The 16,922-nt window shown below is 43.5% G+C and overlaps 1 protein-coding gene across 8 annotated transcripts in view; it reads left to right on the top strand.

The window, feature by feature from the left end:
* ptpn20 (protein tyrosine phosphatase non-receptor type 20) overlaps positions 1–16,922 on the top strand; it is a 414,663-nt gene that overhangs the window by 118,511 nt on the left and 279,230 nt on the right. For 7 of the 8 annotated variants that reach the window (XM_043678805.1, XM_043678807.1, XM_043678806.1 and 4 more), the window contains exons 6-7: positions 4,551–4,671; positions 6,844–7,242. In XM_043678805.1, coding sequence (XP_043534740.1) covers positions 4,551–4,671; positions 6,844–7,242 — 520 coding nt within the window. The remainder of the gene's footprint in view (positions 1–4,550; positions 4,672–6,843; positions 7,243–16,922) is intronic. The other variant, XM_043678810.1, reaches the window with a different exon arrangement.

The raw sequence follows: 16,922 nt of genomic DNA, 5'->3' as shown, positions 1-16,922 counted from the left end.
TTTACTGATTGTAATTGAACTAGGAATGGTGGATGATGGGAAAGAACCTTTTCACTAAATGTCAAGAATAGTTATATTTGACAATAATGTGTCTGCTCACTTTTCAATGAATGTGGGAGGTCTGGGTGCCATGAATCTTGTCAAGATGGATGATTAGTTCCAGAAGCTGGAAGCAGTTGGAGGCAGAAGATCATGTGATGACACCTCCAAGCTGATTTCCAATCAAGGGTGACATTTGCTATCAATTGTGAAACACTTCAAAATCTTGAGTTAACCAAATAATTACCAGGAAGGCTGGTTGTAACTGCATTACCAGTCCAAATTTATGATTAGATTAGATTCTCTACAGTGTGGAAACAGGCCCTTTGACCCAACCAGTCCACACCGACCAGACCCATTTCCCTCTGACTAATGCACCTCACACTACAGGCAATTTAGCATAGCCAATTCACCTGACCTGCACATCATTGGATTGTGGGAGGAAACCGGAGTGCCCGGAGGAAACCCACGCAGACATGGGGAGAATATGCAAACTTCACACAGTCACCTAAGACTGGTCTTGGAGGTCTTGTGGCACAGTAAATAGCTTTCTGAGACAGAAAGTCTAGGTTCAAGACCCACTCCAGCAGTTAACAGAAAAGGAAGACACATTAATAAAATGACCAAAAATCTTGATTGTCAACCCACAATTCCTTGCAATGCGCCTTAAACAGATGTTAAGAAGGGGCTGGTCTTTGGATCAGCTATGTTTGATGTGGAGTGATACCCCTTAATGCTAAGTGATCTTTTGCAGGAAAACTAAGCAATAAAAAAAATATACAAATTTGCGCCATGTGTCTCATGTATTTCTAATGCAGGAAATAATTAGTATTTAATTTTGATGCAGACTCAAATAGTATTTGCAATTCTGAAACAGGCCATTTGCAGCAAATTATCTTAGTTGGCATTCGTACTGCAGAAGGTCTTTTCCCTGAGTTGGGGAAGTCTAGAACTAGAGGACATAGGTCTCCCCTCTCACCCTAAACCTAAGGGCAGCTTTTTCACACAGAAGGTGGTGCGTATATAGAATGAGGTGCCAGAGGAAGTGGTGGAGGCTCATTTATGTACAACATTTAAAAGATTCTGGATGGGCATATGAATAGAAAGAGTTTAGAGGGGCATGGGCCAAGTGCTGGCAAATGGGACTAAATTGGTTTAGGATATCTGGTCAGCTCAATGACTCTATGTGCCTCCTCCTGCCTCTCTTCATCTCACCTTACCAGAATGATCGTCTCTTCCCTCCTCCCTCATGTTCTTATTGAGCTTCCTCAGTGGAGGTGAACCGCTCGGAGAGAGAGGCCTTTTCCAACAACATAGTGTAGGGTGCTGTAACGAAAGATTCCTGTTCCTACTGGCCCACAATCAATGCTAGAAAATCCCTTAATCCCCTGCGTGTGACCATTCCTGCCTCCCCTCAGCTTCCTGCTTTCCCAGAGCCTGGAAAATCCAGACTGCAGGCATCAAATTGAAGAATGTGCTAATAGGTGAGTTATGTTGCCCCCAAAGACATTCCCGCCCTCTTGAAGGATGGTTCGCTAATTTTCACAGATTGGAAATAAGCTTCAGGATTTAACAGCCACTTTGAGAATTTAACATGCATCTCTGCCCCCACAGCATGCATGTGTATATACACACACTTATGTTCGTTAACACTCACTCACTCACGCATTCATTCTCTCTCTCTCTCTCTGATTGGTTCATCCTTTTCCATTTAGACATAGGGATGCAATCAGTTGCAAAGCAACAGGAGCAAGCATTAACCACTATGGTACATGGAGTCTTATACTCCATTCATGCATTAACCTACATTACAAACCTGCTCCAGACTACCCTTCACCCAAAGCTTTTATTGTGCCTCCAGTTACTGAGCTCACTTGCCTAAAGCATGTATATGTCAAACAGACATGAGCAATAGCTGATTGAGTGCTGTTGACACAAACCTAGAAAGGCCACCAATGTGAGTGACGGGAAATCAATAGGAAACTTGAACATTAATCGGCATCCCCCATATTTGAATAACTCAGTGTTGACACTTACTGTCTTGAACAATGTATTAGATGGAGGCTGGTATTTGTCAAAGATTACAGCGCACATGTCAGTGTCCGAAGGAAACGGAATAGAAGTACAGGGGGACATCAGAAATTAGCCTTTAGTTTTCGAATCAGTATTGTATTTATTTACTTAGTGAATTCAAATCCCCAAAGCCAAGCAATCACCTCCTCAATTAGAGTCATACAGCATGGAAACAGACCCTTATGTCCCATTCATCAATGTCAATGGCCTAGTGGTATTGTCGCCGGACGATTAATCAAAAACTCAGCCAATGTTCTGGGGATCTGGGTTCAAATCCTGCCATGTCAGTTGGTGGGATTTGAATTCAAGAAAGGCTTATGGGTGGCACAGTGGCTCAGTGGTTAGCACTGCCTCACAGCACCAGGGTCCCAGGTTCGGTTCCAGCCTCGGGTGACTGCCTGTGTGGAGTTTGCACATTCTCTGTGAGTCTGCGTGGGTTTCCTCCGGGTGCTCTGGTTTCCTCCCACAGTCCAAAGATGTGCAGGTGAGGTGAATTGGCCATGTTAAATTGCCCGTAGTGTTAGGTGCATTAGCCAGAGTGAAATGGGTCTGGGTGGGTTACTCTTCAGAGGGTCAGTGTGGAGTTCTTGGGCTGAAGGGCCTGTTTCCACACTGTAGGGAATCGAATCTAAAATCAACCAGTTTCCCAAACTAGACTACTCCAACTTGCCCCCATGTGGCTTATATCCCTCTAAACCTTTCCTATTCATGCACCTATCCAAATGTCTTTTAAATGTTGTAACTGTACTTGCATCTACCACATCCTTTGGCAGATCATTCCACACACAAACCACTTTCTGTGTAAAAATGTTGTCCCTCTTGTCTTTTTTAAACCTTTCTCCTCTCACTTTAAAAATACATCCCCCAGTTTAGAGAAAATGCAGCTGCTATTTATCTTATCTATGTCCCTTATGATTTGATAAACCTCATTTGCTCCAGTGAAAAAACTTCCAGCCTTTCCTCAAACCTTAAACCCTCCATTCCTGGTTAACCTTTTCTGAATCCTGTCCAGTGTAATAATCTCCTTCCTATAAAAGGGTGACCAAAATTGCCAGTATTCCAAAAATGGCTCACCAATATCCTGTACAGCCACAACATGGCATCCCAACTCCTGTACTCAGTGCTCTGACCGATGAAGGCAAGCATGTCAAATATCTTCTTCACTATCCTGCCTCTCTGTGACGCCACTTTCAAAGAATTATGTACCTGCTCCCATAGGCCTCTCCATTTGACAACACTCTCAGAGCCATACCATTAACTATTTAAGTCCTGGCCCTTGTTTGTCTAACTAAAATGCAACACCTCACATTTATCTAAATTAGATTTCATCTGCCATTCCTCAGCCCACTGGCCCAGTTAATCAAGATCCCATTGATCTCTTCGATAACCTTCTTCACTGGTCCCCCTGCTATAGGAAGGACATTGTTAAAGTAGAAAAAGCCAGAAAAAAAGTTTATAAGGGTTTTGCCAGAATTGGGAGCTTGAGATATAAAGAGAGTCTGGGATTCTTTCTTTCCCCCAGAGCATGGGAGGCTGTGGGGTGAACTTACAGAGATTTATGAAATCATGAGCAGTGCATATAAGGTGAATTACCAAAGTCTTTTTCCTTGAGTAGGGGAGTCCAAGACTAGATGGTATTCGTATAAGGTGAGAGGGGGAAGATTTAAAAGGGTCCTAAGGGGCAACTTTTTCATGCAGAGGGTGGTGCATGTATGGAATGAGCTGCCAGAGGAAGTGGTGGAGGCTGGTACAATTACAACATTTAAAAGGCATCTGGATGGGTATATGAACAGGAAGGGTTTAGAGGGAGTCAAAAAGTGTAATGCTGGAAAAGCACAGCAGGTCAGGCAGCGTCTGAGGAGCAGGAGAGTTGACATTTTGGGCAGAAGCTCATCATTAGGAATGCAGGGGGTCCAAGGGGATTGAGAGATAAATGGGAGAGGGTGTGGGACTTGGGGGAAGGTAGCTTGGAAGGCAATACTTAGATGAAGGTGGGAACAGAGTGTGGGGTGGATAGATGGGAAGGAAGGTGGACAGGTAGGCTTGTTTCAGAGGGCAGTGCCAAGTTGGAGGGTTCGATCTGGGATAAGGTGGGGAAGGGGAAATGCGGTAACTGGTGAAATTGACATTGATTCCCTTTGGTTGGAGGGTCCCAAGGCGGAAGATGAGGCGTTCTTCCTCCAGGCGTCGGATGATATGGGCCAAGTGCTGGCAAACGGGACTAGTTTAGTTTAGGAATCCTGATCAGTGTGGAGGAGTTGGTCTGAAGAGTTTATTCCATGTTCTATGACTCTATTATACAAACCAAGACAATTCCATCCATTAAAAATAGAGCTATCACTTCCTACAGGAATCTAATGTGCCACAGTTTCCAACAGAACTGATTCTTACCCTGATGACAAATACATATCTAAAATATCTTCTCACTGCTATTCCAGGTCCAAAAGGAAGACAGTGTCACCAACCAACCTGATCGAAGCACTGTCATCAGGGAGAGGCTACATCGTAAACAAAATCCGGAACTAGCTGCTGTGACCCGCAGAATCAATAACCACAAAGGTAGTCTTTTAAAACTTGGGGACTTAATAGCTCTGTAATGAAATGGCTCAGCATGTCAGAGTTTTATAAACCTTCGTCCTCAGGAGGGTGCCAGGCTGTTCTGAGCATGAAAAGGCAGGAGATGCTCTTAGCCGGCAAGTTGCTTGAGCAATCTGGAGATTTAACAGGTGACCGGTCTTGTTAACCCACTCTGCCTGGTGACAGCAGGGGAGCAATATTCCAAATCGAGTGATTGCGTGAATGGTAATATTTCTCTCAGCAAGTGTCCCGTTGAAACATGACTTTAATTATCATTGCGTGCCATTGAGAGGTGAGGTGCAGACGGAACGCTGTTATCATCAATTCAGACGGCTAATCGATGGGCCACAGTTTGAGGGTTTGATGACATGTTGCAATAAAGTTCCCACTTGTTGTGTGGCTGAGATTACATTGTACAGTATTAGTAACAAGTATTCTTCTGAAATTTAAAGGGATGATCATTTAGAACTGAGATGAGGAAGCATTTCTTCAAACAGCGGGTGGGGACTCTGTAGAACTCATTGTCACAGAGGGCTGTGGAGACCAAGTTATTGAGTGTATTTAAGACAGTGATAAAATAGGTTCTTGATGAATAAAGGGGTCAAGGGTTACAGGGAGAAGGCAGAAACATGTCAGCCATGATTGAATGGCAGAGCAGACCTGATGGGCTCAATGGCCTAATTTCTGCTTCTTTATCTTATCGTACCCAGACACACCCCCTACCCAATCCCATAATCCTGCATTTCCCATCGCTGATCCACCTAGCCTTCCCATCCCTGGACACTATGGGCAATTTAGCATGGCCAACTCACCTAACCTGCATATCTTTGGACTGTGGGAGGAAACCGGAGCACCCGGAGGAAACCCACGCAGACACGGGGAGAATGTGCAAACTCCATACAGTCACCCGAGGCTGTAATTGAACCCAGGTCCCTGGCGCTGTGAGGCAGCAGTGCTAATCACCATGCCTCCCATGGTCTTGTGTGTCTACCATTTTGCCTGTTTATGGATCTGTTTAATTTAACTGGGCTAATGAGTATATCAAATGGACAGAAGATTTTATGAAGCATGGGTTCTGTTTTCTGCTACTTGTGCTTTCTGTCACTGCTTTTTCCTCTGGAAACTGCCACATCCCTAGTATCTCACTCAAACAGTAACTCTTCATTCCTGGTTTCTGACAGCGACTCTTGCCAGGACAGCAGAACCCAATCCTGCCTTCACCTGCCTGAGCTGAACCCATGAGATGTAGTCAGATATGAAGGTCTCCCTTGTGTACTTCCCCTTTCCACTGAAGGGATCTTAAGACCAAAGGCAACGATCCAGGGTGGGAGCAGCTAATCTGATACAGAGGTGGAATTTTTTTGTGCTTTCATTGGACAAGCTTAATGAGGCAATATGGTAGAGATGGGGTGACCCTGTTTCCTGCCTATAAGACACTGACTGGACCAAGGTCAGGTTTGGCAAGAATTTCCTATAACGAACCCCCAACAATCTGCTTCAAACCTCAGCCTCTGTGTAACTGTTTCCTTTTGACACAGGAAACATCCTTGTATTCCATTGCAGTCGGGCAATGAAAAGGTTACTAACCCACAATGCCAATTTGTGTCGGAATCCAACGTTGGACTGAGACTCCTTAAATTCATTTCCAGCAAACTTTCTTGCTTTCATTTCAATTTGAAACCTCACAGAGCTCCATCTTTTAAATACTGAAGTAACATTGGGGGAGGGTGCTTTGGCCTTCTGTATAAATAAATGCAAAATATTCTCATCATTGTGACATTGGTAAATGCAGTGCAAACACCACTGAGATCACAATAATTACTGGGTTGCTCCTTCGGTATGTTAATCTATAATCAATAATCTAAAGATCACTGTGGAATGTTCATTGTCCACTAATCTTCTTCTGTGTGATTCAGATTTACGTCACCATTGGTTCATTTTTCATCAACTTTCTTTTGGGAGTTTCTTCAGTGCTTGAAATTCTAATTACTGAGAAAAGATTGTGCTAATTGTGGTAATTGGGATTATAATAGCGAAAGGCACATCTCCTGTGGTAATTGCACTTGCTAACTCCACGGTTCGATAAATTGATGCTCTTCCTGTCAATAACTCTGAGTTGACATGACCAGTTTGTGCGAATTCTTTGTCTTTCAGGAGTGAACAGTGTTGCACAGCCGACAGAAGCAGGCATTGACTTGTGGATTTCCCGCAGGTCCCTTAGTTACCAGTCTCCCTCCCCCTCAGCCCCCATCACCAAGAGCTTCAGTGGAGACTGTGTCCCAAGGAATGGCAGTGTCATGTCTTTCGCTGTGATCCCAGATGCTAACGGAAACTACAATGTTTCCAAGCCTCTCATGGGGGTTTCTTCCTATAGTCAGCACCTTTCGAGGTCTAGGGAGTTCCTAACGGGCAGACCGCAGCAGGCAACTCTGGGGAACAAGGAGCCTCACAGTTCTTCAGCTGCCTCCATCACTTCAGCACTAGATGCCTTTAGAAGAGTCAAAGAGGGGCAAGGCGGGCTACAGAGACTGGAAAGCCCAATGCTGTCAGAGGGTAAGTCGAACTGGAGGTAGAATTTTCACATTGCAAAGATAATCTATGTTAATGACATTCAGCGTCTGTGACTTCCCCTTTCATCCATTGTCGGCCATGTTTTTGTGACCTCTCTCCCTTATTAACACTCTTACTTTTAGCTGTTGGTCAAATTATGAAGGTTTTGCAACCAGGGAAGAAGATAAGGAAAAATTAATTCTTTCTAATAATGTACTGACCGCCTTCAGGGTCAAGATCTTGACTAGATTCAAAGATCAATGAGCGCAGATCAAGCAATGCTGCTAGTGCCTGGTATATATTGCATCCGATGTCTTTAAGAAAATCAGATGCAGTATAAAGGTGGTTGCTGCTTCACTATCATTCCGATTCATCTGCTTACATAGAACCCAGGATGTGGAGGTGCCGGTTTTGAACTGGGGTGGACAAAGTCAGAAGTCACACAACACCAGGTTATAGTCCAACAAGTGTATTTGAAAACACAAGCTTTCGGAGCGCTGCTCCTTCATCAGGTGAACACTGTGATTTCCAATAAACCTGTTGGACAATAACGTGGTGCTGTGCGACTTCTGCCTTCGTATAACTAATATCATTCCCAGACTGCGATGGTGCAGTATAAACATTAATGCACAGATCTACAGAGTGTGTAGGCTCAGGGGAATTTGGCCATGTGTATTCATCTTTGAAGGTGTCAGGACATGTAAAAGAGAGAATAACAAAGCCTATGGAACCTCAGATTTCATAAGTCGAGGCCTTGGATACAAAAACAGGGAAGGTATGCTGAACCGATAGGCCACAGCCAGAATAATGCACCAAGTTCTGGTTAGCAGCATAATCTACAAAGCATGTAAGGCTCCTCTACAGGGAGCAGAGGAGAGGTATCACAATAGTCCCAGGGATTGAGGATGACGTTGGGGCGCGGGGTGTACTCAGTTACAAGGTTAGATTAGAAAGGCTGCAGTTATTCTCCTTGGAACAACAGAGATTGAGAGGAGATTGGATAAAAGTGGATAAGATTATGACTGGTTTTGATAAAGTAGGTAAGGAAAATGTTTTCTCATCAGCTGAGTGTACAAAGGCTTGGAAACACAGATTTAAAATCTCGGGCAAGAGATGAAACATATATGTGAGAAAAATGAAATTTCTTTATCCAGAGACTGATAATAAACAGGAATTCATTGTTCATGTGGATGGTGGAAGCAGGAAGTTTCAATAATTCCAAAACGAAATTGAATGGCGCTGTAAGGAAATAAACTTACTAGTATAGACTCGATGGGCCAAGTGGTCTGTTTCTGTTCTGTAAATGTGTCTATGACTGTGTAAGAATAAGGTATGTGACAATCTAATAACCTGACTTGCTTATTATGATTATATAATCATTCTGAACACATTTATAGCTTTGGATGTTCAGAACACCTTTCTGAGATTCTCTGTAAGGCATGACATGAATTAAATTCACTGACTGAAAAGTTAAATCTTTGGACCTTTCAGCATTCTGGAACAGTATCAGCGACTTGCATTAAAATAGTGCCACTTAATCCAGTAAAATGTCTGAAGGTGCTTTGATGACAAAGTATTGAGTAAAAGTTTACATGGAGTCACAGGTAATATCGGGACAGGTGAGATCAAAGGAGTAGGTTATAAAGAGTGAATTAAAAGAGGAAAGAGATTAAGGGAAATGTAGAGAAGGAATTCCACAGCTTAGGAGCTACCTGAAGGCACATCTACCACTGAAATGGAATTAAAATGTGGGATGTGCATGAGACCATAGACTAGATTCCCTACAGCGTGGAAACAGGCCCTTCAGCTCAGCAAGTCCACACCGACCCTCTGAAGAATAACCCACCCAGACCCATTTCCCTCTGACTAATGCACCTTACACTACAGACAATTTAGCATGGCCAATCCACCTAACCTGCACATCTTTGGACTGTGGGAGGAAATGGGAGCACCTGAAGGAAACCCACACAGACACAGGAGAATGTGCAAATTCCATACAAACAGTCATCTGAGGCAGGAATTGAACACAGGTCCCTGGTGCTATGAGGTAGCAGTGCTAGCCACTGAGCCACCATGCTGCCGGAGGTGGAGAGATCTTTGAGGGCTGGAGTACATTACAGAGATTGGAAAGAGTGAGGTCATGAAGCATTTGAATTTACATGAACATTTACATTCGGATTAAACCTCGGCACAACATCGTGGGCCAAAGGGCCTGTTCTGTGCTGTACTTTTCTATGTTCTATATATGTTCATACAACTGAGAAACATAGAAATTAGGAACAGGACTAGGCCCATTAGCCCCTTGAACCTGCTCCTTCTTTCAATAAGATCATGATTAACCTAATTACCTTCATTCCCATGTACCGATAATAATCATTCCATCCCCCTGCCTTATTTCTTAAGAATGTATCTACCTTAAAACTGTAGTTGAAGAAGAGTCCCAAAGAATGGATGAGATAAGGCAAGAGGCACAGACTCCAGATGGATGAGAAACCAAAACTAATGGAAGAACATTCTGTGGAGTATTTTATACGTGCCTCAGCAAGTTACCATTCATTGTTCCAACCAATATGTCGAACTTTCTCTTCCATTTCTGGTGTTTTGTGCTTGGCCTATAAAGTTCAGAGTGCACCTCCAGTTAATTTCTCGATTTCACACTTTATCTTTGTGGAATAAGTGGAACAAGAAATGGATCATGCTCCATTAAATTTCAATTTTCTTTGGCTTTCAATTCCCATGAGTTGCCTTTTGACGATATCCAGAAGTCATATTACAACGTAATTCATTTCCTGTCATAGTGTGCATCATTCCTCAGCCTGACTGACGGAATTTAAGATGCACAATTCTTGATAGAGAATCAGTGTCATGAGTTTTACGTGCTCTCCATCTTTTCAGGGTGGACAGTCATGCGGTACTATACAGAAACGTTAACATGAGATTATCCAATTTATCCGAGGCACACAATCTTGATCTTGTCTTGTGGCTAGTGACTTAGTTTTGGAGTTTCAAATTTGCTTGATCTTTTGAATTCGATTAGACCATCATTCAAGATCAGAAAGTGTCTTCAGAGGAGAAAATTTCAGCTAAACCATCAGCTTAACTCTTTAAAGCAGTTCAGGCACTGCATCTTCCCTAATAGGACTGTCAACATCTTTTGATAATTGAGAATCTAGATCCTATGAGGAGTTGCAATGATACATGGGAGCCAAATGCCAAAAAAAGCTAGATGATTCAAAGTGGTGTTACATGGGTTGAAGTGCTGTCAGATCATCCAATATTTCTTTTGCTGTGCAATTTGTGTGCCTACCATTCCATAACAGATTGATGGACATTGGCATGGAAAAAGAAGTCTCTTTTTTCATGTTAGGATGAACCTAAGTAGTCTTTAACAGCTTTTTGATTAAATCAACAAGTGAATATTTTACCTTGGATCAGATTTGTTTTTGGACAACGAAAAGAGAGAAGATTTGGAGGTGTCATGTGCATAAGGCATATGATACCTGAAAGTGTTAACTGATATCACAAGACAAGCTGCGCCCATCAGAATATGAAAGACCATTCCTGGGAAGATCTGACTGGTTTTATTTTACTAACTCATTGGTTGTTGGGATTGGGTTAAGTTCCAGGAAGCTTACCTGCGATCTCGTAAGTGACTATAATGCAAATCAGTATGAAGTGAGTAGTGATTGAGCACAATGGGACAAATAAAGTCACCATAGTATTGCTCTCCCTTTGAAAGAGAGAGAGGGGTGGGGGCTGCGCAATAGCGGAGAGTCTAACCTGATCGTCACCACACCTCAGGCAATGGGTGAGGTTAAGAAGGCATGACCTTCTGGTGTAGCTGTTGAACCCACACTGTTGGCTTAACTCTACATGTACAAGCCAGCTGTCTCGCCAACTGAGCTAACCAATCTCCTTCCATTCGGACTGAGTAACTTAAACTAATACTGAAAAGAAGGACTAGGGGCAACAGTGCCTTCAGGTGGTTCCAGTGGAAAGAGTCACAACAATTTGCCAGTTGTAAGTTTAAGGCAAGACCTCTAAAATACCTTTAGATTCACTCCACTGATCTGAAATGGCGCAAAACCCGAGGAAAAGGGGCAAACTTAAAACATAAACCAGAATGTTTTGTGAGTGTTGATCAGCCATCAAGTTAGGTCTAACTTTGCTGGTCTTGACTCAGCAGAAGCAGTCTGAGTTTGGAGTCAGACAAGGGATTCTGGATTCAGATTCCACCCTAGAGTCAGACAGTTTAGCTGTTCAAGTCCTGCTCCAGGAACCACTGCTTTTATTCTTTCGGCGACATAAAAATGAAATGATCTGAACACGGTTAATTTGCAGAGTTCGAGTGAGCCAAACAGGCATTTGGGTGATTCTCATTGTCTGGAAGTCAGTTTCAATGAGAATGTAAATTGCTTTCGATGATTTTCAGGAAAATTTGAAAGCACCTTTTCAGAGAATTTGCAACTGTCATGCATCTTGTAGAGTTAATTCGCTAGGGAGAGATTGATCTTCGAATCCTTACAGTGTGGAAGCAGGCCATTCAGCCCATCAAGTCCACACTGACCCTCCAAAGAGCATCCCACCTAGACCTATACCTCTACCCCATCCCTGTAACCCTGCATTGCGCATAGTTAACCTACGTAGTCTGTGCATCCCTGGCCACTACAGGCAATTTAGCACAGCCGATCCGAACCTGTATTAGACTGTTGGGAGGAAACCCACACAGACAGTCACCTGAGGGTGGAATTGAACCTGCGTCCCTGGCGCTGTGAGACAGCAGTGCTAACCACTGTGCCATATTGGTGATGCTGACATTCACACAAATGTAGTGGAACTCTAATTCAAAGTCAGTTAAGGTCCTGTGTTTCCCATCCATCATTAGTGCTGAAAAATAGCTTTGAGCGTAGTCATTCTGCAAAAGCTCATTTATAGATGTGGAAAAAGGCATTCGAAGCCTTGCTCCTCTGCAAACATTTTGTCAATTTATTTAGTGAAAGGGAGCACTATTAATAGGCCAACAGACATCATCAATTTAAGCTGTCTAGCTGCTGTTTCAGCACACTCAGGACAATGACAGACTGGAACGTTGTATACAGAGCTCTCTGAGAAGAAAATTAGTTCCTGATCTCAATGCAATATTGTGCTATACTTCAGAAAACCAAGGAGTGAAGGATAGAACTGGACACCTTTCCACACTTGCAAAAGTGTTTATTTATGGAGATGCACAGTATACCGATGCAAATCCCCACTCTAAACACTAAATTCCTATTTGTTGCAAAACATGTGAAGCCCCAGTTAAAGCCTACAACCTGCATCCAAGAAAATACAATTCATATACAATTGACATGCACTACTATGTGGCATGGTGGCATAGTGGTTAACACTGCCTCACAGTGCCAGGGGCCTGGGTTCAATTCCACCCTCATCAGACTGTCTGTGTGAAGTTTGTGCATTTTGCCAGGGTTTCCTCCCACAATCCAGAGATGTACAGGTTAGGTGGATTGGCTGTGCTAAATTGCCCATGGTGTCAGGGGATGTGCAGGCTATGTGGATTAGCCCTGGGAAATGCAGGGTTATAGAGTACGGGTCTGGATGGGATGGTGTTTGGAGGGTTAGCATGGACTTGATGGACTGAGTGGCCTGATTCACCACCATAGGGATCCTGTTGGTCTGCAGCATTTTGCATTGGTATCAGCCTGCATTATTGATGAGGGATTGCTGTCTTTTACATCACAAGCCCACTCAGTTTTACTTGTCCCCCCTGAAATAACTGAGCTGAGTTTTCCAGACATTTTGCCTTTCTCTGTCATAAATTAGCAGAGAATACATCAGAACTTTGCTTTAATGCCCACATCAGCATGTCATAAATCATTTGTTCGCCGTTTGCAAATTCCTCACGTAGCCATTGTACTTTCAAAGGCAGGCCGCCTCCTGATTGCGTCACACTTACTTTCTGTCAGCCTTGAAGTGTCACTGTTCACACTTGAGGCACTTCAATTTGGATGCTGAGTCAGTATGAGTAATGCCACAAGAAAGCTTCTATAATCCAAAAACAAAATTCTCATCCAGTTTGTCTCGCCTATTGTGCTAACAGAGTTGACTCATCTGTTGGCTGCATATTCTTGGAGTAAGGGACATAGGCAGGTTCTTTAACACTAAAAAGGAAGTCCTGTTGGAATTGAGCATTGGCAGGTGGATGTCAAGATTTTTTAGATTAGATTCCCTACAGTTTGGAATCAGGCTCTTCGGCCCAACAAGTCCACACCGACCCTCCGAAGAGTAACCCACCACCCTCTGACTATCCCCTAACACTATGGGCAATTTAGCATAGCCAATTCACCTGACCTGCACATCTTTGTACAGTGGGAGGAACCCAGAGGACCTGGAGGGAACCCATACAGACACAGGGAGAATGTGCAAACTCCACACAGACAGTTGCCCGAGGCTGGAATTGAACCTGGAACCCCGGTGCTTTGAGGCAGCAGTGCTAACCACTGAGCCACTGTTATATTTATTGGACTTGTCTATAATATTCTTCACATTTATGTGCCCCACCATGCAAATGACACACGTGAATACATGGCTAACAAAGCAGAGGAACTTATTGTCCCTGGAACTACCTGAATAGCAGCAAGAGACTGGCATAAGGTTTCTTGGTTGCATGATCTCTCATATGCTGAATAATGACGTTCTATAATTCCATTACAAACCAGTAGACCTCAGAGAATTTTCAATTTTAACTGGTAGTGTTGGTGGCTGATGAGTATGCATCAGTTAAGAGTCATAGAGTCATAGGGGTGTACCGCATGGAAACAGACCCTTCGGTCTAACCTGCCCATGCTGACCAGATATCCCAGCCCAATCTAGTCCCACCTGCCAGCACCCGGCCCATATCCCTCCAAACCCTTCCTATTCATATACCCATCCAAATGCCTCTTAAATGTTGCAATTGTACCAGCCTCCACCATATCCTCTGGCAGCTCATTCCATATACATACCACCCGCTGTGTGAAAAAGTTGCTCCTGAGGTCTCTTTTATATCTTTCCCCTCTCACCCTAAATCTATGCCCTCTAGTTCTGGACTCCCCGACCCCAGGGAAAAGACTTTGTCTATTTATCCTATCCATGCCCCTCATGATTTTATAAACCTCTATAAGGTCACCCCTCAGCCTCCGATGCTCCAGGGAAAACAGCCCCAGCCTGTTCAGCCTCTCCCTATAGCTCAGATCCTCCAACCCTGGCAACATCCGAGTCTGGATGATGTTTAATGTATAAAAGTTAAACCAGTGATTTTTCATAGAATCCCTGCATTTTAGAAGGAGGCCAGCAAGTCCACACTGACCCTCCATAGAGCATCCCACCCAGAAACACCTCCGACCTATCCCAATAACCCTGCATTTCCGATGGCCAACCCACCTAACCTGCATATCTGTGGACTGTGGGAGGGAACAGTAGCACCCTAGGGACGTGCAATAAATGCTGTCGAGCCAGTGATGTCCACGTCCCACAGTTGAATAAAAATAAACCCAGAGGAAGCCCATGCAGACACGTGGAGAATATGCAACTCCCCAGAGAGAATTGTCCAAGGGTGGAATCAAACCTGGGTCTCTGGCACTGTGAGGCAGCAGTGTTTACCACTGAGCCACTCGTGCTGCCCACTTCTACAAGTGGTTTTGTTTCTGGACCTTGTGTATTTATTTTGCATGGGCTTTATCCATTAGCAGTAGCAAACTTGAGGTTTTCATTGTGTCAAGGTTTAGACTGCGTGATAGAATCATCTTCTTGTATTAATTTTGTCCTATTCAAGTTACCGATCTGTTCCTCTTGTCACCTCCAGGGAACAGACAGTCCCAAGAAGTTGCTACATTTGATTGTTCCAAAATATTAGTTACATTCAATACAGCTGAGCAAGAAAGGTGGGAATTGTTGCAAGGTTTTCACAAGGTCACTCAGAACAATTGAAGAGTTACTGAACAACAGTCAATTTTGGGCAGTTGGCTAGACACAGTCCCAGGAAAAGATTGCTGCCTTTGGGCTCGTAGTCAGTCAGGAGGAGGAGGAAGAAGAAACTCCAACCTGGAAAAGTGCTGCTGTAGCAAACTCAGAGCCTTAGGAAAAGCTAAGGAAGCTGGGAGTTAGGGCTCAGGAAATATTCTAGTAGCAGTGGGGCTTGGAAGAAGTTATGTGACATTGAAAGTTCATTGGAACTGTGAGTGACTGTGAAAGAAGCCCACATGTCATATTTGCTTGGTTCAGCAGAGAAATGTTCAGAGAAATGCAGGGGCAATACCAACTTGGCAAAGTTAGCTGTCAGTGAAAAAGCAAATGTTGCGCCTGTGAGTAAGATGCTGGAGTACGGTTTTTAGAATCAAGGGGAGCAAAGTCCCAGGAAAGGAATGTGAAGAATGAGAGTGTGAGCAGTCACTGGGGTAGTTCGTGATCCTTTTTGCGAGAGTTCTAAAGTTACAGTTTTGAAAGAAAAAAAATTGAAATTCCTTTGTGAATTTAATGACACTTGATGCGCTGTTGCAACAGTAATGACTTGTGCAGGGGGTTTGGAGCTGTAATTGGGGAATAGTTTGCTGCAAAGAAATCTATGCAATCTGCTTTGACTGTACTGAATGTGCTTTGGGGGCGTGCACGTCTGTTACTCATGTTTGCCACATTAATGTTAATTGGAGTAATATAATGTAGATAAAGCAAATTGTATTACTGTTCTTACCTTCTATGTAAAGTCTGGTGTTTGTTCAAGTCAATGGAATCTTGTCATTTGTCTTTGTGTGTAAATATCGGAATCTCATATTTTGTCTACTTTAAAAATGTTATTGATCCGTACCTAGACCATTACATTTGGCATTCAAATCCAGCATCGTAATAAGTATCAATGGCGAACTGAGCTGATACTATTGAACACCCTACAGTGTGGAAGCAGTCCAATCAGCCCATTGATTCCATTAGGCCCGTCCAAAGAGCATCCCACCCAGACCAAAAAAGCTCCTGCGGTGTTACAAGAGCAGTGCAATGTTTTGCAGTTGTGGAAGCTGAGGGGTGACCTTATAGAGCTTTATAAAATCATGAGGGGCACAGATAGGGTAAATAGACAATGTCTTTTCCCCCAGGGTAGGGGAGTCCAAAACTAGAGGGCATAGGTTTAAGTTGAGAGGGGAAAGATATAAAAGGGAACTAAGGGGCAACTTTTTTTATGCAGATGGTTGTTGCGTGAATGGAATGAGCTGCCAGAGGAAATGGTGGAGGCTGGTACAATTACAACATTCAAAAGGCAACTGGATGGGTATAAGAATAAGTGGGTTTTAAAGGGATATGGGCCAAATGCTGGCAAATGGGATTAGATTAGTTTTGGAAACATGGTGCCACTGTTTAAGAAGGGTGGTAAGGACAAGCCAGGGAACTATAGACCAGTGAGCCTGACATCGGTGGTGGGCAAGCTGTTGGAGGGAATCCTGAGGGACAGGATGTTCATGTATTTGGAAAGGTAAGGACTGATTAGGGATAGTCAACATGGCTTTGTATATGGGAAATCATGTCTCACAAACTTGATTGAGTTTTTTGAGGAAGTAACAAAGAGGATTGATGAGGGCAGAGCGGTAGATGTGATCTATATGGATTTCAGTAAGGCGTTCGACAAGGTTCCCCATGGGAGACTGATTAGCAAGGTTAGA

Source organism: Chiloscyllium plagiosum, chromosome 38 (assembly GCF_004010195.1).
Source record: "Chiloscyllium plagiosum isolate BGI_BamShark_2017 chromosome 38, ASM401019v2, whole genome shotgun sequence".
Taxonomy (NCBI): domain Eukaryota; kingdom Metazoa; phylum Chordata; class Chondrichthyes; order Orectolobiformes; family Hemiscylliidae; genus Chiloscyllium; species Chiloscyllium plagiosum.
The sequence above is the reverse complement of the archived record's forward strand: the minus strand, read 5'-3'. Positions and strand labels throughout refer to the sequence as shown.